The sequence below is a fragment of the Megalobrama amblycephala genome, linkage group LG2 (assembly GCF_018812025.1).
Source record: "Megalobrama amblycephala isolate DHTTF-2021 linkage group LG2, ASM1881202v1, whole genome shotgun sequence".
Taxonomy (NCBI): domain Eukaryota; kingdom Metazoa; phylum Chordata; class Actinopteri; order Cypriniformes; family Xenocyprididae; genus Megalobrama; species Megalobrama amblycephala.
The window spans coordinates 17279014-17304041 of record NC_063045.1 but is presented as its reverse complement, the minus strand read 5'-3'; the positions used below and the strand labels follow the sequence as shown (position 1 = coordinate 17304041).

General features: G+C 35.0%; 1 protein-coding gene across 1 annotated transcript in view; it reads left to right on the top strand.

The window, feature by feature from the left end:
- The window catches only part of lrp1ba (low density lipoprotein receptor-related protein 1Ba), a 306610-nt gene that overhangs the window by 138460 nt on the left and 143122 nt on the right, over positions 1-25028 (top strand). The window contains 8 exon segments of the mRNA XM_048163800.1: positions 2794-2998; positions 3318-3482; positions 6884-7128; positions 11395-11526; positions 13963-14190; positions 15101-15275; positions 16121-16215; positions 19204-19353. Of these exon segments, the coding sequence (XP_048019757.1) occupies positions 2794-2998; positions 3318-3482; positions 6884-7128; positions 11395-11526; positions 13963-14190; positions 15101-15275; positions 16121-16215; positions 19204-19353 (1395 nt within the window).

The following is a 25028-nucleotide window of genomic DNA, read 5'->3' as shown; positions in this document are numbered from 1 at the left end:
TTCTCTATGAGTTTGAGGCTGTGCTCCGTGGCTAACGGCTAATGCTACACTGTTGGAGAGATTTATAAAGAATGAAGTTGTGTTTATGAATTATACAGACTGCAAGTGTTTAAAAATGAAAATAGCGACGACTCTTGTCTCCGTGAATTCAGTAAGAAACGATGGTAACTTTAACCTCATTTAACAGTACTTTAGCAACATGTTAACGAAACATTTAGAAAGACAATTTACAAATATCACTAAAAATATCATGCTATCATGGATCATGTCAGTTATTATTGCTCCATCTGCCATTTTTCGCTGTTGTTCTTGCTTACCTAGTCTGTTGATTCACCTGTGCAGATCCAGACGTTACTGGCTGCCCTTGTCTAATGCCTTTCATAATGTTGGGAACATGGGCTGGCATATGCAAATATTGGGGCGTACACCCCAACTGTTACGTAACAGTCGGTGTTATGTTGAGATCCACGTGTTTTCCGGAAGTCTTTTAAACAAATGAAACTTACATAAGAAAGAGAAAGCAATGGAGTTTGAAACTCAATGTACGTCTTTTCCATGTACTGAACTCTTGTTATTCAACTATGCCGAGGTAAATTCAAATTTTGAATCTAGGGCACCTTTAAGTCAGGATTAGGCCTTAGTTCAATTAGGGTATTTAAAGCTGCAATCCGTGATTTTGCCTCTTTGTCGCCATCTCTGTTTGAAACCTGCAATTGCAGTCATATGCGGAATAGGAATCTGTACGTGCGTTGTGCCTCGGCACGGCTCGTCAGCGCGGATGAATCTAATGTTTGCTGTCAGTCACCGCACCGGTGTGGATACTGAACATCAGAATCACAGATTCTATGTCTTGAAAGTATGACCAATATAAGAATTTTCACACGAACAAGTAAGTAACATTTCTGCCACTTTTTTTCTGACCAACTGAGGAAAAAAGCATTAGGCCTACAATAAATTGCGCTGCCAATGGTGATTAAATCACATGACTGTGTATTTAGTGTGTATTAGCATTACCTGTAGATTTAAATTTCTGTAGCCACTCCAAAGTCTTTTGCTTTTTGACTACGGGTGAATCTCCAGTTGTCATTTGGACCTTTCTGGGTTACAATCCGCCATCAAAATGATAAGTTTAATTATTTCAGCTGCTGTGAGAAAAGGCTATAAACGTGCCGCTACCAGCAGCATCCTCACGTGATAAAACCGACTAGCCTGGACGGAACTCCTTCCTTTCTGTTTACGGACGTGACGTAATGACGCACAGACGAACTGCTGCATGCTCGAATTTCCAGCGGAAATCCACCATGTCGCTCTTATTTTAAAACATTATTACAAGCTTACCGTTGTGAATCGAGACAAGACAATGAGGTAGTTTTGAACACTGGCTGGTTATGTACTTGCTCAAAAATTGATTTTGGATAATTTTTAACCAAAAAAGTTACGGACTGCAGCTTTAAGTAGCTTTTATAAATGTACCCTAGGAAAAAAAAAAAATACTGGTTTGCATCTTGAGACAAAACAATAACACTGGCATATTTAAAGATATGTCAGTGCAAGTCCTACGTCCATGTAATGCTACCTGTAAAGCTCATTGTAATGCTCCTGCAGCACTTAAGTTTAACACTTGGTGAAACCTGCAGGTGAAACCCTGATCATTCAAGAGCACTGATTCTTGAATATGCTGACAGGAAATTTTTGGTCAGTCTAGAAATTATTTTGGATGAAAGCATTAAGAGATATTCTCCTATGTTTAAGTTCAACCTCCTGCTTCTACCATTTTCTCACAAAATGTGTTTTTTCCTTGCCTGTCACTCCGACACAGCCAGATACTTAAACAATGTGTCAAAAATATTTTATAAATACTGACAAATCTAGTGTTCACTGCAGGATGCATTTTCAAAGTGCAGTTGACAACTGATGGTGTTGACAAAATTATTGAAGTAGTAATTTTTTTTTTCTTATGTTTGTAGTTACTTATATGACCTACTTAAAGTTAGAGAAATTATATTATAATCCTAAACAATTTTTAAAGCATGTATGATTTAAGTTACAACAAAAAATCTAAGCTTAAAATTATTTACAATTCTAAAACCCGTGGCAGTATATATGATCACGTTAAACTCACAGCAGGTGAATTAAAGGAAGAGGACCTTCAAGATGAAGACGTGACTTTAATATTATGATTTGAAATGAATTATGAAGTAAAATGAATGATTTATGTCTGAAAGTGTTAGCAACACTTCTTTGGGGCATATATTTTATTTTAGATTTTTAATTTATTTGTTGTTACATTATTTTTACTTTATTATTTTTATGTTATTTACATATATTTTATGTTATTTGTTGTTATTAGTATTGAGTTGTCTAAGAACAGATCATACAAAAAAAAAAAAGAATAAATCAAATGAAAAAGAAAATTCTAGTGGTCAGTCAATTTTTTCATGTTCCTTATTGTTCAGCATATTGAGAGAGAGCTCTTTCTTTTGCTCTGTTTTCCAATTAAAAAACAAAGTCAGTCTACCAACTGTGTTAATATTTCAAAAGCCCCAAAATGTGTGAGAAGTAATTTACACTCATATCACAAAGGAACTGATGAGTAGGTATTGAGAAAGAGAGAGAGAAAGTGGGACCCACTTTTTCTTGAGGGCTTTGCTAACGTTCCCTTTCATACACTTCAGAGGGTCCAAAATTAACACTTGACAAACACCAAATCTGAGTAATTGTGAACTTGACTGGCAAGCTAACAACTGTAGACCTTTGTTTCCCCCACAACATTTCAATTACTCGTCTTGGCAGGTGTTTCGGCGATCGAGGTGGTGGTCCAACATGGTCTAGCCACTCCAGAGGGTCTTGCTGTTGATTGGATAGCAGGAAATCTCTACTGGATCGACAGTAACCTGGACCAGATTGAGGTGTCCAAGCTGAATGGCGAATTAAGGACCACCCTGATCGCCGGGGGTATGGAACACCCTCGGGCGATCGCCGTGGACCCCGGCCAGGGGTGAGTTCCTCAATCCAGTCTCAACTTTAAGAGGGAATAACAGCAAACGGCACCGGTTTTCCAGTTACTTCATAGCTTTAATGAACAACTTCAGTGATTGATAGCTCCGTACTGTGGATTGCGAATTGTAATGAACCAGTCTAATCACCCATAAAGGAGCTTTTTAAATGATTTCCAGAAGGGGTATTACCATGAAATTGGGCCATTACACATTTTTACCTGTTTTGTAATTGCACTAATGCTGATGCTTTTAATGAGGATGTGGTTTGCAAGCCCTCCTTTGAAAGTCCTTTAAACACTTGAGTTTTGTCGTCAACAGTGCCCTGTTCTGGACCGATTGGGATGCCACGTTTCCTCGTATCGAAGGCGCTTCCATGAGCGGGAAACGGCGACATGTGGTTTTCAAGGACATGGACACCGGCGCCTGGCCCAATGGGCTCACCTTGGATCACATGGAGAGCAGGATAGTATGGACAGACGCCCGGTAAGAAAGGATGCGCACACTCTTCTGTTGGGTTTTGTCAATATTTCGTGATGTTTTCACAAGACAAGTTTGTTTGTTTGTAACGTACAGGGTGGATTTGGGAGGGAATTGGGAGCAAGCTCGGATTCAGTCGTTGGTAACACATTCAAGCAGCAGCTTTTTGTTGAATGATTGATGTGTTTTTGTACCGGTTCAAATTTGAGATCCACCTCAGCAGGCGACAAAATGACAGGCTGACGGAGATATACTATTACTATAGATTATAATTTTGCCCATCATGTATTTATTTATTTATTTATTTTTTTTTACAATTTTGCTGTCTTGACATGTTCATAAACTCTCATCTTGCATTTCTCTCAGCGCTTATTCAATTCCTCCTGTGCCCGGTGGCTCCAAGTGCACTGCAAATTAATATTCAGATAATGAGATTCTTGGACTTAATGAAGAATCTGATCAATTCTCTGCTTTCTATTGCCTCATTTTTGTCTCTGCTATATTCAGATCACACATCCCTCTTTTATCACAGTCTATCAACAGTTTCTTTCTTTTTCTCTCAGCTGTCTTTTTTTAACAAGGCATCAGTGTACTCTAAACCAGTGTTAATTTTGACAGTAAACTTTGATTAAGTTTTAGTCATAGTCTTTTGACTAAAATGCCTTTTAGTTTTTGTCATATTTTAGTCATCTGAATTGTCTTGTTTTAGTTGACTAAAATCTAATGGGTTTAGTTAAATTGTAATGCATCAATTAAGCATTTCTCCAAAATTTCCAAACTGATTATATATTTCTGTAGAAAACAATCAATAACCTGTTAATTTGAATTATTTTCAGGTTTGAACATGTAATAAAGTGATTAAGGTTATTAACAAAGCTATTAAAGTTATTCAGTCAAGAACATTGAGTGATTTTTCTCTTTTTCTTTTGTTGTTTGATTAATATTAACGATGGACAGCAGCAGGTTATTAGACTGCTGTCATTTTAAGGCCAGATACACGGATCCAATTCACTATTACACATCCGATATTCTGCCAACTGTTTACGTTCACTTAAGACATAACCGACTGTGTTTATGTGAATACTCGGCAAAACTGACATTTTGACATAACTTTGTGTGCATTTGTCCGTTTAAGCACGGAAAGACTCAAAAGAGAGCTCAGTTTCGGCTTTCTGTCTGTGCACAGAAAACTGGACTGAATAGAGTTCTCTTTTGTGTCATCATGCTTTTTCAGATTTATCCATATGCTTTCTCTTTTCTTTCTCCCAGATGTTTACATTTTTTAAAGTTTTATGAGGTTTATGAGGCATCAGCTCTGACTAGATCTCCATCTCTTCCCGAATCGTCCCTCACTAACATTTTCGTCTCGTTTTTATTCATTGACGAAAAATTTCAGTCGATTTTGTCATTGAAAAATATTTTTTATTTAGTCATTGTTTGTTATCGTCTCTTTTTCGTCACTGAAAAAAAGTATTGTTAAGGTTTAGAATGTTTTTAGATTCAGTTCAGATTGAATTATTTTTATTTGACTTAAATCAACTTAGTTCAGTTCAATTAATTGAACTGATGTTATTTAGAGTTAAACATGATTTATTAAGTTTAATTTGATTCAATTTTTTTCAGGTTGATTTGACTCAGTTCACTTAATTGAATTGCCGTAATTCAGAATTGAACTAGATTTACTGTATGAAGTTCAATTAGATTCAACTCAGTTCAAGTTGATTTCATTTTACTTGTCTTAAAGGATTAGTCCACTTTTAAATGCACTTTTCCTGATAAATTTACTCACCCCCATGTCATCCAAGATGTTCATGTCTTTCTTTCGTCAGTCAAAAAGAAATTAAGGTTTTTGATGAAAACATTCCAGGATTATTCTCCTTATAGTGGATTTCAATGGCTACCAACAGGTTGAAGGTCAAAATTACATTTTCAGTGCAGCTTCAAGGGCTTTAAACGATACCAGACGAGGAATAAGGGTCTTATCTAGCGAAACGATCGGTCATTTTGTTTATAAAGCATAAACGGTTGTATTTTTGTCGAAAATGACCGATCGTTTCGCTAGATAAGACCCTTATTACTCATCTGGTATCGTTTAAAGCCCTTGAAGCTGCACTGAAACTGCAGTTTGGACCTTCAATCTGTTGGTAGCCATTGAAATGCACTATATGGAGAAAAATCCTGGAATGTTTTCATCAAAAACCTTCATTTCTTTTCGACTGACGAAAGAAAGACATGAACATCTTGGATGACATGGGGGTGAGTCAATTTATCAGGAAAAGTATATTTAAAAGTGAACTAATCCTTTAACTTGACATGACTCGAGTCATGGAATCAACCTGAACTGAACTGAATCGAATCAAACATAATGAATATTAAAGGGATAGTTCACCCAAAAAGGAAAATTTGATGTTTATATGCTTACCCCCAGCGCATCCAAGGTGTAGGTAACTTTGTTTCTTCAGTAGAACACAAATGATGATTTTTAACTCCAACCGTTGCCGTCTGTCAGTCAAATAATGCTAGTGGATGGGAACTTCTACTATAAGAGTAAATAAAATTTGCATAGACAAGTCCAAATTAAACCCTGCGGCTCGTGACGACACATTGATGTCCTAAGACATGAAACAATTGGTTTGTGCGAGAAACCGAACAGTATTTATATAATTTTTTACCTCTAATACACCACTATGTCCAACTGCATTCATCACTCGATTCGTTTGGTCTGATCGCGCTCTGACAGCGACAGTGATGTCTCGCGCATATACTTTCACTGCCGTTGTCAGCGCGATCAGACCTTACTAACGAGTGCTGCACGCGGTTGGACATAGTGGTGTATTAGTGTTAAAAAAATGATATAAATACTGTTCGGTTTCTCGCACAAACCGATCGTTTCGTGTCTTAGGACATCAATGTGTCGTCACGAGCCGCAGGGTTTAATTTGGACTTGTCTATGCAAGTTTTATTTACTCTTATAGTAGAAGTTCCCATCCACTAGCATTATTTGACTGACAGACGGCAACGGTTGGAGTTAAAAAAATCATCATTTGTGTTCTACTGAAGAAACAAAGTCACCTACATCTTGGATGCGCTGGGGGTAAGCAGATAAACATCAAATTTTCATTTTTGGGTGAACTATCCCTTTAACTCTGTACTCAAATCCATTTAATTTATTGAATTAATGCAATTCAAAGTGATGTACTTTAAAGATTTAATATATTCTGTTTGATTCAGTTTGATAGTGTGTAAAAGTGTGTATTAAGAAAGTAAATAGTGTCAGTTTTGATTTCATGTCAACTTCAAAATACTCTGATTATGATGATTACAATGATTTTTTTTGTCTTGATTTCATGTCAACTTCAAAATACTCTGATTATGATGATTACAATGATTTTTTTGTCTGTCTTCAGATCTGATGCGATATACTCAGCTCTATATGACGGCACTGGGGTGATTGAAATTCTTAGAGGACACGAGTTCCTCTCTCACCCCTTTGCCGTGTCTCTCTTTGGAGGGAACGTCTATTGGACTGACTGGAGGACCAACACATTGACTAAAGCCAACAAATGGACCGGAGCCAATGTGACCGTGATCCAAAAAACCAGCGCCCAACCCTTCGACCTGGAGATATACCATCCCAGCAGGCAGCCACAAAGTAAGAAACCGTCTCGCTGTCTTTCAAAACTGTCTAGAGGGACTTTGAACAGATGATGATGTGAAGGATCCAAAAGAACATAATGAGAGAAGTCTCTAGATTGAGCGAAGTTGTCATTTTGGATTAACAGCGTTCAATGGCCCAGTTTTGGCACATTCCCCATTTCTCACTAGAAGAATTTAGGGACTAATTGGCTGCAAAGCTGTCTCGTCAAGAACTCCCTTGATTCCTATCAAGAATTCCCATCATTTCTGAAATATGAAACAGACAGTCAAACACTACAAGGTCACATATCTGTTCTGATTTTCCTTCTAAAAACTAAATGCACTTTTCAAAGATTTTATTTTATTTTATTCTCTATTCCTTTAAGATTCTGCAAAACCATCAAAAAAACTTTTTGTATAGAAAGGTTGTAGGGTTATTTTTTTTAAACGTTTCAAACGTTTATTTATTTTTTTGTTTGTTTGTTAAAAACACTAAAGATCACATTTCTGTTATGACTTTCTAAATGCACTTTTACAAACAAAGATTCCAGTTACAACCAAAAAAGTAAAGTACCAAACAAGAACTAAGAGAACTTTTTATCTTCCTTGGAGAAATATCTGTGTATTTTTTGTTGTTGTTGTTGTTACTTTGTTTTGTTTCTTATTTCTTGTGTTCTACTTAAAGAGAAATGAGAAAAGGTTGATTTTTTTCCCCCTTCCTTTTGTTTAAGAAACAAGAAAAAAAAAAGGTTAAGAGGTTTTTTTGTGTTTTTGGTTCATGGGTAAAAAATGAGTTTATGCTTTAATATTTGTTTCACATGTGAGAGTGGCCTTTAGTCAACCCTCCCGAGTCTTCTGTACTACATGGTAGACGCGCAAGCGCAAGCATTTTCAGTAGGAGAGATGCGGCAGGCAAGCCAAGCTTGTTCACGAGAATGCTTTGGCTTTGTCATGAACACCTGCTAGCAGCGCTTACAAGATTTGAAGAGAAGAAGAAAAAAACAAAAAACGGCTGATGCATGTTATTGACAAATCAGAGATGACTTCATTCATAACCAATAAAATGGCATTTGGCTTTTATGTGATCTAAAACAACACGAAGGAAGATATTAAACTTGTGGTTGCTGATTTTAGCCTACTCATTTTATTCTCAAAAGGCCTATTTAAGAAACCTCAGATGCAAAGTTTTCACTCGCTATTAACAGCAGAATTTGATTTTTTAATAATAACATTGTTTGTGTTTCATGGAAAAAACCCAACCCCACATAAAAAAAAAAAACTGATATTATGTGTTATGAACTTATGAACTAAAGCGAGATCATATTAATGTCTTTACTGTCGCTGATCCAGATCATTTAAAGTCAAGCATTGATTCAGTCCTCCGCATAGGATATAGTTTGAGAAAAGCCCAACTAGGAAAATGTGTAGGGTACAAGTTTATGTAAAAATAACACTTTAACTCATCTAAATAACTCATCAGAAATTATATCTTCCGCTGAGTTAAGCCACGCATCATATTGCATTCTGCCTCTGAGGTAAATTTAAGGCTTACAGTATTATTTATTTTTTGACGCATTTCAGAAAGTTGTTGATGGAGACAGAGACTGCAAAAAGTGCATCCGCTTTGTTTTCTTTATTTCACAAAAGCAGTTTGTAGCTTTTATTCATTGTGAGTGTATATACATAAAAGTAGACCTTTTACAGTTTCAAATAATGTCTTATTCTTATCAGTTTGACCTAAAATGTCAAGCATTGTATCGCGCCGGCGCCTCTGCCTGTTGTTCTGCTCTATATGAGATGTAGGCTGTTGGCAAGAAATATACCAAAAACGCTATTGTAACTAATTTGCAGAGCAGTACATCAGACTAACTCTTATTCTGCGTGATGTGACAGGCAGGGCATTTCAGGGCTGCCCACTCATGCAAAACAAATATTAAAGCATCTAATTTGTTTTTACCAAAAATACGAAAAATCTAATTATTTTACAGTTTTCTGTTTCTTAAACACAACCAAAAAACAAAAGTCTTTATTTCTCTTTAAGTAGAAAATCAAATGACCAGATGCTGAACCCTATAAGATGCTGCAAAAAATATTGGATTTATTTATTTACAGTCACACACTAAAGGTCACATTTCTGTTATGACTTTCTAAATGCAATTTTACAAACAAAGATTTTAGAACAACAACAACATACAAAGCACCAAAAAAACAAAGATAACTTATTTTCTTTAGAAAAATATGTGGTGTTTTGTTTTTTGTTTTGTTTAGTTTCATTTTTTTTTCTTATTTCTTTTTTTGTTTGTTTGTTTCCAAAGAAATTAAAAATACGAAAAAATAGAGTTCTCTATTCCTATAAGATGCTGCAAAAACATTGAATAATTTTATTTTTTAATTTATTTGTTTGTTTGTTTACATTTTCTGAAAAACTTGCATATCAAAGCAAAAATTTGTTCTGTAATGTGTTCTGACTGTTTTTAGAGGGTTGCTATGAGGTTGCTAGGGTGTTTTAACCGGTTGCTAGTGCCAGTGACCTCTGGGTAATTTCCTGTAGCATGCATTCATTCAATCAACACTAAACATGCGCTTGAAATCTGTCCCTCCTTCTGTAACCCACTTTTAATCTGCCTAATAGAATTTGTTCACCGTTTGGGCAATAAAGTACAAAAGAAGAGCCAAAAAACGCCCCATAAATAAAACACAATTGAATCAGCCCATGATGGCTGTCCAGCATCTTTTCCCTTGGGTGTACATCTGCCAGATGTGGAAGAATAAGCCTTCTGTCAACACATCGAACTTGGCATCATCCACCAAAGCAAAATTACACCCTTAATGGCGCTAAGAGGCTCTTTGTTAACTCATGACTCCAGATAAACACTCATAATGGGTTGGCGGAAATGTTCACACAGCGTTCCAGATTGTGATGGGCAGCTATAAACCTACATTTTGGATGGAGTGATACGCCACACAGATGTGGGAAGGTTTTTTGTGAGATGGCGGGTCTGCTTTTTTCATGTTCTGATCAAACCATTTTAAGTAGTGAAAACTTTCGACTGCATATACAGTCCTTGAAAATGATGATGAAAGTGAATCTTCTTGAGTGAATCATTTTTAGAATAATATATTTAGACTTGTCGTCTCTAGCTTTCAACAAGGTTGTTTTGAAATGTACCTCATAGGGTAGTTTAGAAATGTGCTTTTTTTCTTTTTTCTTTTTTTTAAGCCAAAAGTTAATCCTGAGCTTTTTCAATTGAAACATTTATAATATTTTTTCTCACTTTCTTTGTTTTTGCTCTTGGCTGTTTGTCCTTTGGCTTAAGACCTGCTTTATTTTGTTTTGTGGTTTTGTTTATAGTGCTGGAATTTTTTTGCCTTTTATTTTTTGCTCTTGTTGCTTTTGTTTAATTTGTTTTGTTGTTGTTTTTTAAGGCTTGTCTTATCTTTATTTATTAAAAAAAAAATGTTTTTGACCTTTGAAGCACTTTGAGCTGCCTTTGATTTCTAAAAGGTGCTATATAAACAAAATGTATTCTTATTATAATTATTATGTAACATTTTTAAATGTTTTCTAATAAATTATTCAAGTTAATAGTCAGTTAAACTATCAACCGACAAAATAATGAATGAAAATATTTAATAAAATCAATGATCTTTAGACTGAACCATTTCTAAATCTTTTTCTACTTCTTTTTTTATTATTGTTATTATTTATTTTTGTTTCTGCTCTCTGTTTTTTGTCCTGTGGCTTAGCACCTGCTTTAGTTTGTTTGGGAATTTGTTTTTAAGCACAGGATGTCTGTTCTGTGTCCGTTTTCATTACCTGTCTGCGTTTGAAGAGGCTGGCCTGCATCTCTATCGGTTTTCATGTGTCAGAATAGCTTAGCAAGAGTGCCATTGAGATTACTGTATTCATTAGGCCTGAAACGACTTTTTTTATGGACTTGTTTATGCTTTTTTTTTTTAGTTCCTTGTGTTTTACGGTCCCATTTAGAGTTGTGGAGTAACAACCTTGCTCTGAGCAAGAACAAACCCTGGGATTGTTGGGTAGGGAATAAGGGGCCTAATTACTCAGCACAGCATCCACATATTCCACTTGTTAAGCAGAGTGCTTCTGGTTTTCAGGTCTACATGCATAGATGCAAACCAATAACTAGCTAAAGAAATCCTACAAGACTCACAGATCAATCATTATAGGAGAATTAAATATAAATGTAACATAGAATGTATACTCAGATATTCTTTTATTTATGTTTTTTTTTTTCCATCTCTTCTCCCATCTTTTTAGCTCCTAATCCATGCGATGGTAACAAGGGAAGAGGCCAATGTTCTCACCTCTGTCTTATAAATTATAATGGTTCTGCGTCTTGCTCCTGTCCACATCTCATGAAACTTTCGGCCAACAACCGAACCTGCCAAGGTGAGCTAAATCTGTCTTCTGGGCTGTAGATCTCCCTTTTTACGAGACAAGTTTGGCCCACAGACCCAAACTCTGACATTTGAAGACTTTTAAAGATGAGAAAATTCAGATCATGCATATTAAGTTTATTTTATAATAATAATAATTAATAAATTAATAATGTTTAATTATTTTTATTATTTAAAAGATGTATTGTTAATAATATTAATACTTATACTAAAAATATACTTAAATACACATCCTTTTTAAATTTTTGCTTCTATTTTTTCCTCTTTAATATGAGTTAGGGCAGTGTTTCTCAACCAGGGGTCCGTGGACCCCTAGTGGTCCTTGACATAAAGCCAGGGGGTCCTTATAAAATATCTGAATATGAATTTTTGTATATATTGACATTTGACATGTTCCCATAAAAGAGGAAGATAATATATGTATAATATAACTGACTACATGACAAAATATAGGACAAATCAACTAACGTAGTAGTAAATTATAGTTTATTACATTTGGTCGTCACATAGTCATTAATGATACCAATGAGTCAATTTTATTCTGGGGTCCTTGAAGATGGTTCCAAATATGATGGGGGTCCATTACTCAAAAAAGGTTGAGAATCACTGAGTTAGGGTATTGTCTCATATTTATATCATATGATATAGTTAAGCAATATCGCAGGAGTAACGAGCACAGTATCACGCTGGTGCGGTTTATATCCTGAATAGCACAAATGCAAATGTGACACTGATTTTATACACAGTTCAATAAAGTTAATATTGTTTTATATTTTAGACACAATATTGTCTGTTTTTGCTTAATTTTGCCAACAAAAATATTACCTATAAGCCAGAGCAGAACTGTTGTTTGTGTCCAAGCAACACACAGTGGTGTTTCTGAATGAATCCAAATTTTGAATGAATCAATCGGGTGAATCAATGATTCAATGGCCCATTCATAAAGAGAGCCATTTACTGAGGCTGCGTCCGAAATCTGGAAAATGCTGCCTTCCGAGGACACATTTCAAGGTAGTAAGGCATCAAGGCACGTCCGAATCCAATGTTAGCTTCACTTCCTCTCTCATGAGATACCTTCCTCAGATCGATTTTTGAAGGAAGCATAGATGTATCCTTAGCTGCCTTTGATATCCCACAATCCTGTGCTTTCCATTCTGTGACAGTTGAGCTAGAAAAATAAAGATGGCGTCCGAAAGTTGCGTTTGCTGCTCAGTTTTTGTATAAATGTACGATTTTGATCAACATATTTCAATTTTGATATCATTTCTATCGAGAAATTACTACTGTAGTAATTAAATATTTGTTTAGTTCTCACCAAAGCTCGCACTATATTGCTGTAGATCATTAAACTGTTACGCTGCCTCAGAAGTCTGTCCGAAATCAATTTCGTGAGGTACCTTCATGCACAAATGCTGCCGTACAAGTCATTCTCTTATAAGATAGCGAGGCAGCAAGACAGCTACCTAGGTTTTCGGACGCAGCCTTAATTGCTGAATGAATCAGCTCTGTGAACGAATCAAATGAATGAATGACTCAAGGACTTAATCATTAAGACATTTACCGCCACCTACTGGCAGTTTTAGTTTCTCATTTAGAGAATTAAAAAAAATGATAATTCTGTCGTCATTTACTCACCCTCATGACCTTTGAAGCTAGAACGTTTATGTTTAATGAATTCTATGTTGAATCAAGCTACTTTTTGTAATGTCTATTTGATGTTTTTGTCATTTAACACAATAATGACTTTACATGATCTTTTGGGAGTAATTTTTCCCCCCTAAAAAATTGATGTGCGATTAATTTGCATTTAATTAACCGCTACATTGTGTAATTAATTAGAATAAAAAATGTAATCACTTGCCAGCCTTATACACTTACAGGTATTTTTACATGGCAAAGTCTAACGCACAGAACTGATATTTGGTCCCAAAACAGATTTTTTTTTTAATCCCACTTTTTTTCGCATGAATACATTGCCAAGTGGGCATTTTGGTTAAAAAGAATTCACACACTGATGCTTAGCGAGGCACAAGTTGCAAATTACAGTATAGGTTTCTTCATAAAAATGAATGATCCAATTTAATGGACTTGATAAAAATCAGAATGTCTGATATTGGAATAATTATAGCATGTATCAAGAGACTTACGTGACCTACCTAAACTCATTACAGACTGAAATGGAGATCTCTCTTTAACGGCTGCCCCAGAGATCTCTCTGGAGGTCAAGAAAAGAGAATTTACAGTATGAGTCCTTTGAGCTTTATGTCTTTATAGCGCTGCCTTTGTAAGGACACTCAATTCCCCTTATTACATTTGTCCCGTTAACAGATTTAGGTCATATTTTTCACTCCCGGAGATACTAGAGAGAGAAACTGAATTAAATTGAGAATGAATTTGAATTGAATGATATATTTTTGTACCTGAACAGTCGTGAAGAAATTTCTGTTATACGCTCGGAGATCTGAGATTCGAGGAGTGGACATAGACAACCCGTACCTCAACGTCATCATGGCCCTCACCGTACCTGATATTGATGATGTCACGGCAGTGGATTACGATGCCGTAGATGAGAGGATTTACTGGGCTGACGTGAAGACCCGAACTATAAAACGGGCGTTCATTAATGGAACCAAACTCGAAACAGTCATATCTGGAGGTATGTTGCAATCCATTTTGCTAGTTACATTTTTCACACAGTTCATATTGCTTTTAATTTTCCTACTTTTATTAATAAAGTTAATGTGTCTTTGCAAAGAAAACCTATTAAATTATACCTTATTTTACCTTATTGTTGTCATTTTGTTTGCAGTGATTCAGCTTGTTTTATTAGCATGAATCAATATGCAAATTATTATGTTATGTTATATTATTTATTTCCTCTTCCTTTTTTTAAACGTAGATTTTTTAACTAAAAAAGGAAATAAAGGTCCTGTCTTGTTTAATACATTTTTGAAAGAATATTATATTATATTATATTATATTATATTATATTATATTATATTATATTATATTATATTATATTATATTATTTATGTCCCATTTCTTAAGTATTTATTTATTTTTTGCTGCCTTGTTTTTTGTTAAAACATTTTATGGAAGGAGCGGATATTATATGCAGATTATCCATAGCTTATTATATTTAGTTATTAATTTTATTTTTTCCCATTTCTTCTGCACATTTCTTCTTTACATCTGTATGTGTGTACATATAACAGAGGCAAAAGTTAAAGAAAAACTATGTAATGAAATGGGACAGTTTGTTTTATGTGTCTATATAGTTTTATTTTGTTACAATATATTGTGAAATATGTTATAAAAAATATTTAATTTTCAATTTATTGTCCCATTTCTTCTTTACATTGTTTTTCTTTAACTTTTAACCTGTCTTTATATATATATATATATATATATATATATATATATATATATATATATATATATATATATATATATATTTCTTTCTTTCTTTTAAAATTTCCACTTGTGTTCATATATTACATTTTACTGTTATACTTTTAACGTGATGAGAAACGCACATTATTTATTGTTAATATCTGTATTTACAGATCTCGCTAATGTCCGTGGCCTGGCTATTGATTGGCTGTCCAGAAACATGTACTGGATGAGCTCAGACAACGATGAGACCCACATTAATGTCGCCCGTCTTGACGGATCTCTTAAAACCACCGTCGTTCACGGCATGGACAAGCCCAAGTGTCTCGTCCTGCATCCGTCTAAAGGGTAACGTAGCAAAAACCATGCTAACAATTAACCAAATCAGTAATGGAGAAGTTATGGGCCTGTGTGTCGCTACAGATCGATGTCCTGTTTTTATTAATAAGTAATTGCATACTTCCGTCAAAATGTCACCTTTCGTTACCTTCAAAACTGCGTGTAAGATACATCAGTTAGAAAGCTAATTACTGAACAGGTCTCTGTTTATATTCATTGTGCACAATTAACTAAAGTTATTAGAGTCATTTTCTTGGAGTTGATTAAGACTGACAAATTGTTATAGCCGTGAAAACTCTTTAACGGTGCCAAACTGGTTGTCAGCCAATCAGAAATGCAAATTTATCTTGCCCTTGTTGGACTAGTCAGTGACAGCTCTTTAATTAGCATATATTATGATTCCAGACATGCAATCTAATTAAAAATGGAGCCAGTTCCTCGCAATTGTTTGCATGAGATTTAATATAGCGCAATTCTGTAATCCAGTGATGGATTTTGTGCACGGTACAGTGGGCATGTTGTTTTATGTTGTTCCTCGATATCTCTATATAGATCCGCGCCCCTCGTGTCACATTTTTTTCCGCCAGCTGTCTGCTCGTTTTAGTTTCCGACCCTGTCGACATTTCTGAAAGTCATCTGTCAGGTAGGTTCATGTGCAGTATCAAGATGTATGAAGGAGATAGAGACAGCTTTATTTGATTGTTTTGTGCTTTGTGGTGATTGTGAAGATAAAGTTCTTTTCTACCTCCCCGACCTTCACACGGGTCAGGTTCCTTAAAGCGTAAGAGTCCCATCCTTCATCTTGAAGACTCATCCATCTTTCTGAATGCATCTTGTTTTGTTGTGGTCTACAGGAAGATGTTCTGGATGGACGGGGGCACAATAAATATGGCCAACATGGATGGCAGTAACATCAAGATTTTGCACCAGAACCAGAAAGAGCCTGTTGGTAAATTCACGTTCCAAAACCTAAAGTAGTGAGCTGCTTACTTAGACAGTATTGGCAATATAATTATGGTTCCTGCTGCTGTTGATTATTGCTGCTGCTACTGCTAATAGAAACATTTCAAGTAATTAAATTTTTTTTTTGTTGTTGTTGTTTTTTTTTTGATTGTTTTAGTTTTAGTTAACTGTTATAGCCCTGATCTAAAACGGCAGACAAATTTCATTTGTTCAGTTCGTTTGTGTGCTATTGGCTTAGCAACATAGACTGGGTAAACCCAGCCTGATCTGCCGGCGATTTGATTTCGCCCGGCAACTCAGTCTGGAAACCCGTACATTCATTTCTGCTGCATCTGTTACACTTTTGCGGGAACCAATCACAGACTGGCTTATCCAGCTTGCTCGCTATTGGCGGGTACAGAGCTCTTTCTATGGCTCTGGGCAGGTATAACACGATGACTTCTCTCGCACGACCGTCAATCCAATTCCTTTTAACCTCTCGACGATACTAAATGACTTCTTTAGTTTAGCAAACAAATCGCTCGACTGGGTGTAAATACCACTCACTTTCATGTTTTTTTGCACAACCTGCAAAAATCGCTCGATGCCATTGCTGCTTCTGCAAACCGCTGATCAATGCTACAAACCAATACAAACTAAACCTGTCTGGAGTTTTCGCGTCGCTCTGCAAAAGTACGTCACCCGGATCGTTGATCTGATTGGTTTAACGGACTATCCATTTGCTTGAATAATGCTCGCTGATCACGCCTCTTGTGCAGTAGGAAATACATAGCAAACTATGTTCAATTTTAAATTGAGCTTGGTCTGGTGATAGCCAAACAATTAGCAACATGCTGTTCTCAAACTCTCTTGGAATTCAGTGTGAATCTATTCTCCGGTTCACTTCATTCAATATTTCTGCACAGTTGCTACCCATGTAGAGCACTTTAGTTTAATGTTAGTTTAAAAGGTAGCTGCCTTTTGTCACACTCATACAGTTGTGTTTATCCTTAGTTTCGTTTTCATGGACTTTCAGTTTTTTCCCATCAGTCACATGTATTCCTTTGTTTGAGTTTCCCGCCACTCATCTGTTTCCATGGACACTAACCATTCATCTCAGCTGCTCATCATTAGTTCATCACCACTGTGTATTTAAGTTCTTCCCTGTTCATTCTCTGTTGTCGGTTGTTGTTTGTGTATGTGGTTACATGCTATTATGCCTTATCGCCTGATTGTGGAATTATTATTTTTGATTCTGCCTTTGTCTGTCTTCATCTTCTGAATTGCCAACACCTACAGTATATACACAGCAAAGCAGTTTATTTGATTTTGTAACAGAACTATTGTGGTGTGTGTGTTTTTTTTTATTTTTCATCCTATTCCTCTAGGTCTACTTTAGAGCATAGCACTAGCTGTGTTTTGCATTGTTTTTTTTGTTTTTTTGTTTGTTTGTTTTTTGTTTGTTTGGTTTTTTTTGTTTTGCTATATTTTTCATTTGCTAACAGCATACAAGGCTTTGCTTTTTGTCTTGTCTTTCATTTGCAAAAACCATAGAGTATTTGTCTTTTGTTTTGTTTTTTTGTTTTATTTTGCTTTGCTTTGTCTTATTTTTCATTTGCAAACATAAAAGACTAAAGCATTAGCAACACTAGTTGTTTTTTAAGCTTCCTTTGCTTTGGTTTTTGTTTTGCTTTGTGCTTTTGTTTTGGTTTGTTGGTTTGTTGCAAACACCATAGAGTAAGGCGTTAGCAACACTAGCTGTTTTTCTTTGCTTTGATTTTAGTTTTTCTCTGTGCTGTTTTGTTTTCATTTGCAAAAACATTTAATAAAGCTATTGTTTTTGTTTTAAACAATCTATTTAACATTAGCAAAATTACATGGCCATTTGTATGCACATGCACATACTGTAACTGCATGTGAGAATAAGGGCACCATTTACTCATTCTTCCTCTTCCTCTAGGCTGTGTCTTTAATTTGTAATTTGGTCTGAGAGCTAAAGTAGCCCAAGGTATTATTGTTAGAGCTCTCTGAGATGTTCCTGGTTCTACTCTCAGCTCATAATTAAAACAAAAATATCCCTCACACACAGTACATGTGATTATGGCCTGAGCCAGATCTTAAGTAACAGCAGTTATCATTATGATGTGAAGGAGGGATTATTGCGAATGAAGGATATAAAAACGGAAAACAACCTTTTGAACTCTTTTTGTACACTATTTATGCTGTGCTGCAAATAAACATGCTTTGCCGTAGGGTAATTTCAGATTTCAAATAACTAGACACATTTTGTAAGCAACAATGCGTGTTGATATTCATGAGATGAAACAGTTTTCAATTCTTTGTTATTTAAATTAGCCATGTTTAACAGAAACATCTCTTGGAAAAAAGATAAGGTCAAATAATAAAGTTTGGGATAATTTTATTTACTAATAATTTTATAATTTTATTTAATTATAAAATTATTAGTTTGATAATTTTATTAATTTTATTTAATTTTATTTACTCTGTTGTTAGCATCGAGTTAAAGGAATGTTCACCAAAAAATGAAGAATATTATAATTTGCATCATTCTAAACCCACATTGTCTCATATTTGAATGATTTATTTGATCAAATACAGTAAAACAGTAATATTGTAAAATATGTATTATTACGATTTAAAATAAACATTTTCTATTTGAATTTTAAAATGTACTTTATTCCTTTGATGGCAAAACTGAATTTTCAGCATCTTCAGTGTCACATGATCCTTCAGAAATCATTCTAATATGATGATTTGATGCTCAAGAAACATTTATTACTTTGATAATCAATGGTGAAAACAGTTGTGCTGCTTAATTTAGTGAAAACTTTGAGTAGTAGAAAGTTCAATAGAACAATAATTATGCTAATGAACAGCATATTAGCATATATGTATATATTATTTAAAATAATTGTTTTCATGTTTGAATGAATGATCCCATTACATGTTTTCATATCATCTTTGTGCCTTTTAGGGCTGTCGATTGACTACTCGGCCAACAAGCTGTACTGGATAAGTTCCGGAAATGGAACCATTAATAGGTGTAACCTGGATGGGAGTGGCCTGGACGTGATTGACAGCTTAAAAAAAGAGCTACGGAAAGCCACGGCATTAGCAGTGATGGGTGAGTTAAAGCTGTTTTCACTGTTTCCAGCATTAATTTAGTAAGGTTAATTATAACAGAGCAAATAATGGAGCTATTTAATTAGTACGGTGATAGACAGTATAAATGGTTTCTGAACAGCGGTGTATGAGTGATAAGGAATAGTGTTTATGCTGAATGTGGGCTCCAGGGTTTTTGTTAAATCTTAATTGTAGAGCTGTTTTAGTACACTGCAATTACAAATCAATTGAGGGAGATTGTTGTTTCCAAAGGGTTTGAATCAGAACACTATTCATGTTCTGACATGGGTTTTTTTTTCTTGAACTTTGATGACTCACAACTTTTGATTTCACAGCTGCGTTTGCTGATTGTGGCAGCTCTGCCGGTTTTGAGACTTGGCCAAAGACAGATATGAATTTGTTCTGTCATCTTATGTGTGCCTTCTGACTCACGGTTGGTTTTCAGTAGAAATCATGAAGATTTATTATGACTTTTACATTTATTAATTTAGCAGGTGCTTTTATCCAAGGGCGAATGAAAAAGTATTGGCAATAAAGATTTGATGTTCCTTATTCTCTCTGTATAAATGTGTCTGCTAAATAAGCAAATGTGAATGTAAAATGGTATTCAACTCATTTAACATGTGCAATATGGCTTATTTCTAAGTTACACTGAAAATTCAGATGCAAATAATGTAGGACGTACTTGATTTTAGCCTTCTGGATATGATTAGAAAGTGAAGATATGTTGGGAAATTATATTTGTGTGATACTCCTGGAATACTTGATTGGTCAATCTGTGGTCAAATATATTCAAAAATGTATGTTTATTAGGGCTGCTAATAGTCGACTAATCATTAGAAGAGGCTTAGTCGACCAAAATATTATTAGTTGGTTAGTTGCAGAAAACATAATTAAATAAATAAATAAATAAAAACCTGAAGTCACACAGTCCGTGAGGAACAGATCGTTAACAGAGGGGTCCTTGTGGTAATTACAGTATGTTGGGAAGGAAATCCGAGTGTTTGACTTACTTTTATCCATCAATCTCAAATATGGCTTATCATTTGAAATGTAAGTAGTAGCAACTTTACTTGGCTGCTCGCTGTTACCTTGATAAATGTGTGCTATTATTAGGCACATATCCAAGTGTTTGTGTGGAGTGTGGAAGCTAAAGTATAACACGCTTACTGCATGACATGGAGGCGTCGGCGCAATCATTTGCATTTTTTCTGATAACAGCAGAAACAAAAATACTTTTTTTTTTTTTTTTCTTTTTTTAAATACATCATTCGAAACTGCAAAGGGTCCACTTTTATTTGTGTAATATGTAGTGTTGTCAAAAGTACCGACTTCGGTACCTATTGGTACTGAAATTTTAAAAACGTGATGCTTTGAGCGCTGTTGAGCGGATTCGTAAACATCTCTGATTGGCCATTGTGTTGACGCGCTCATCGGATATGCCTGTGATTGGCTACAATGATCAACGTGTGGGAGCATTTGAAAGCACACGGAAGTGTTTGAATTTGAAAGCGTTTTGAAAGTGGGAGCGCGAGCGATTGAAAGCAGGCGTCTAACAGTGGACCGATCCGCGATAGACGCCTGCTTTCAAACGCTCCCGTGTGTATCTGTGTAAGCACTTAGTGAAGAGATTAATTGATGACTATTTACAACGTTTTTACAGCGTTGATCATTGAAGCCTATCACAGACATATCCGATGAGCCGTGAAAACAACGGCCAATCAGAGATGTTTACGAATCCACTCAACAGCGCTCAAAGCGTCACATTTTTTAAATTTCAGTACCGACTAGGTACCGAAGTCGGTACTTTTGACAACACTAGTAATATGTGCAAGAAAATGTGCTTTTGTAAAATAAAGAAAACAAACAGGATGCGCTTTCTGCCGTCTCTGTCTCCCTGAACTGGAGTACGTCACATAAATGAATTGAAACTCAGTGTATAGGCTACAGTACTTGCCTCACAGACATGATAATATATATCTATAGAAAGCTTGAGATGTCTACTTTTAAATTAACCAATTCAAATAGAAAAGAAATACTCTCTGCTAATGTAATCCATATGAAAGGTGCATTTCTCTTTATAGGCTCGTTCATTATACTGCGGAGATGGCGAGGCAGCATCGTCAACTTCATCTTTGCAGCTGACATGGACTCAAAACCACTGGTCTATTAATAAGTGATTCAGATGTCTCCTTTCTATTTTTTCCCAACACATTCATAATAATTACTTTTGTGGTGCTTTGCGGCAGGCTTTATGAGTGTACCACAAAGTTTTGAGTATGGAATAGGCTAAATATTACACCTATATATATTAAATGCTCATTATGTTTAGTATTCTCCTCAGTATATATTTAAGTAATTAAATTGATATAAACGTGCGATTAGTCGACTAATAGCTTAAATTAATGACGAATAGTTGACTAGAAAAATCTTTAGTCGTGGCAGCCCTAATATACTAGCATCAAGATTTTATTTTCACTTTGCTGACTACAAAGCTAGATGTTTTGTTTTTCTTTGCTTTTTTTTTTTGTTGCTTTTTTTTTGCTTTGCTTTGCTTTTGTTTTGTTTTATTTTGCTTTGCTTTTTTTTTTTTTAGCTTTGCTTTGTGTTACTTTGGGTAATCACAGACATGTTGTTGAGCGCATGAAAGCAGTGATCTCATTTTTTGCTTTGCTTTGCTTTTGTTTTGTTTTATTTTGCTATGCTTTTTTTTTTTTTTTTAGCTTTGCTTTGTGTTACTTTGGGTAATCACAGACATGTTGTTGAGCGCATGAAAGCAGTGATCTCATCATTGCAACTCAATTTCTGTACACTAACGAATGCTTTCATTGTAACTAACAGTGCAACGAGATTCGTTGAATCAAACGGGAGTTTTGGCGTGAGTCCAAAACTCAGTCTGATAAACTTGTGTTTGATTGACAGCTCCAGCGATTGCAAAGGGAGCATTCATCGATTGCTTTCTTTATATAATTTAATCACTGTCCAAATAACAGATTTTTTTCATCCTACTAAGTGAAACAACGTGAAGTTGACCATTTAGTCACTGGTTTGATTTACTGACACATAGACAAATCTGACTGTACATGAATCATTACATATCAGATGACACAGTTACTTACATGTTGTTGCTTTACTGTCGAGTCCATATTGTAAAAGTCCATATCAGTGCAAAGCCTGCGCTGAAATGCGGTTGATTTACCAAAGAAACCCTTTGAAATACCCAGTGAAATACCGAATACTAATAAATAAAGCTCAACTGAGACATTCACAATGTTGAAAATAAATAACCGTATTCCTAGCATAAGGATCCTTTTTAAGGGAATGTTATTTTTTGTCCTGTTGCATTGCTCTTCTCTTCTCCTCATCTCACTAACATGCCAGTGGGTGGGGCTTCTATTGCAGTGATGAATTAGGTGTTGATTTCTTCTGCGGAGGCGAGGTTTCACCTATAGGCACATTCCAGGATCAGTCGTTCGCTGGGCCTGGTGTCAATAAAAGCTTTTATTGGACTAACAATGAAGTTTTCAGTTCTGAAACTTACAGGATATTCTTATAGTACGATGACCTCTTATATATCAAAAGCTCAAAGAAAAGTTGATTTCTCAATTCATGACCCCTTTAACATTTTTTAATAAAAATACAACTATTAGTCAATTTTGAAATGAACATTAACTAAGATTATTTAAAAAAAAAATATATATTATTATTGATAGTTCATGCTAACTAATGTTAAATAATGGAACCCTACTGTAAGGTGTTACTGGTTTATTCTACCATAAATGGGGAGTAAATGATATCTGAAAATATCATTTCAGAGATGGAAAATTTGTTATAATTTCATAAAATACTTTTTTTCCCTCTCTCTGTAAACTGCATTGATGGATTGTGCACAATAAGATTAAGTAAGATTAAGTCTTTTTTGCCGAGAGCAGATAGTGTTTTAATTTCATTGTCTTTCTCTCACAAAAATAAACTCAATGAAGCACTTGCCCGTTTTCCCCTTTTATTTTCATCATTTCGTTTCTTCTGACCTGGTGAGTAAATCTGTTGAAAAGGGTTCTGGGAGCACAGTGCCCATTTTTCATCATTTGTCGATCGACGTTAATCTGTTTATGAGTGAAACAGCTGGTTCAAAACCAGAGGATCATCAGCTAAACACATCAATTCTGCTGTTTGAAATATCTCACCTTCAGCTTTCAGGAGATAAAATGTCCTGACTTCCCAGGGAGAGAAGATCTGGAAGCGTTTTAATTATGCCTAACTTATCATTATAGAGGTTTGTGGTATCCTGATACTGTAGGTATATACTGTGCGAGAATAGAAATTCAGCTGTGTTTTGGGTAGATATTGCATCACTGGGCTGAGTGGACAGGACAGTTTCACGTTATTTAAAGACCAGGACGTGTCCCGAATGAGTGGAAGCAAGGTTTTAAACATGTTTGTTCACTGTAAATAAATAAATAAATAAATAAAAAATCAAAGTTGTAAAAAAAAAATAAAGATTACTGCAGTACATTTTAATAGAAAATAGTACTAATAGTCTTTTTTTAATAGTCTTTCTACCTCAAAATTTTACATTAAATTCAATGTGTAACTTGCTGTTTTTTTGTAATCGATTATGAAATTTACTAGCAATTCATTTATATTAAGAAAATATTTATTATTAATAATAAATTGGTGCATTAATAAAAAAATGTTGATTATGAGTTTTTTTTTAAACAATGGCTTGAAATGTAACTCCTCCGATCAGATTTTAAAATGTTTAAAAATATAAATGATCTTTTAGTTTTTGTACATCGAGTTCTATATAAAATAGAAAGTAATGTAATATGACATTGTTTGCATACAATTATACATTTGTGTATGCTAGTATTTTTATGAGTACAGTATATGATCCAACCACAGGCATCACAACATGGTTGTATAATATATTAATAATTTTTTATTACATTTCCAACAACTAACATATTATACTGAAACAACTATATTGTGACATTTATTTTTAAAGCCATATAAATTATAACTCATTTAATTTAACTTATTCCGCCCACGCCTATTTCTCAGTAGGAGAGGCTGTGTAATATTTTGTACAATGAACCTGAGGTAAAAGATCTTGAATCTTGAGGACTGTGTAACAAATAAATCATCTACCCAGCCAAGTCCACCGCTAACTTTAATAAAATGCAATTCCAAACAATTTGATTAAACCCTGAAGAACAACTTGTTCTTGCTTCTACTGTATAATCTTCTCAAAGCCTCTCACAATCAGATACTGATGTCGGCAACTGCTAATACAATCACACTGAACACTATCCCAGCAATCAGCGGCTACGAGATGGTAATGGAGTGATGGCTGAAGCCTGTTTTCACTGAACATACTATATACGAGCCATACTATATAACAGCCTTGTTATGTAGAGCCTTATATTAGAAGGCACATAAAAGTTATTGAATCAAACAAGATGGAAACAAAAAAAATTGTTGTGAAATCATACACCAGAGAAACTGGTGACAAAAACGCACTGGCTGTCATTTAAAGACACATTATTTCTCAGTCTCTCACTTTATTTCCACCTTTCTTTTTCCTTTCTCTTCTTTCAGATGAAACAACTGAGCCTTTTTCGATACATTCTGGGTTCTCATCTCATGGCCATTTGATTATTACACTCGTTTGTT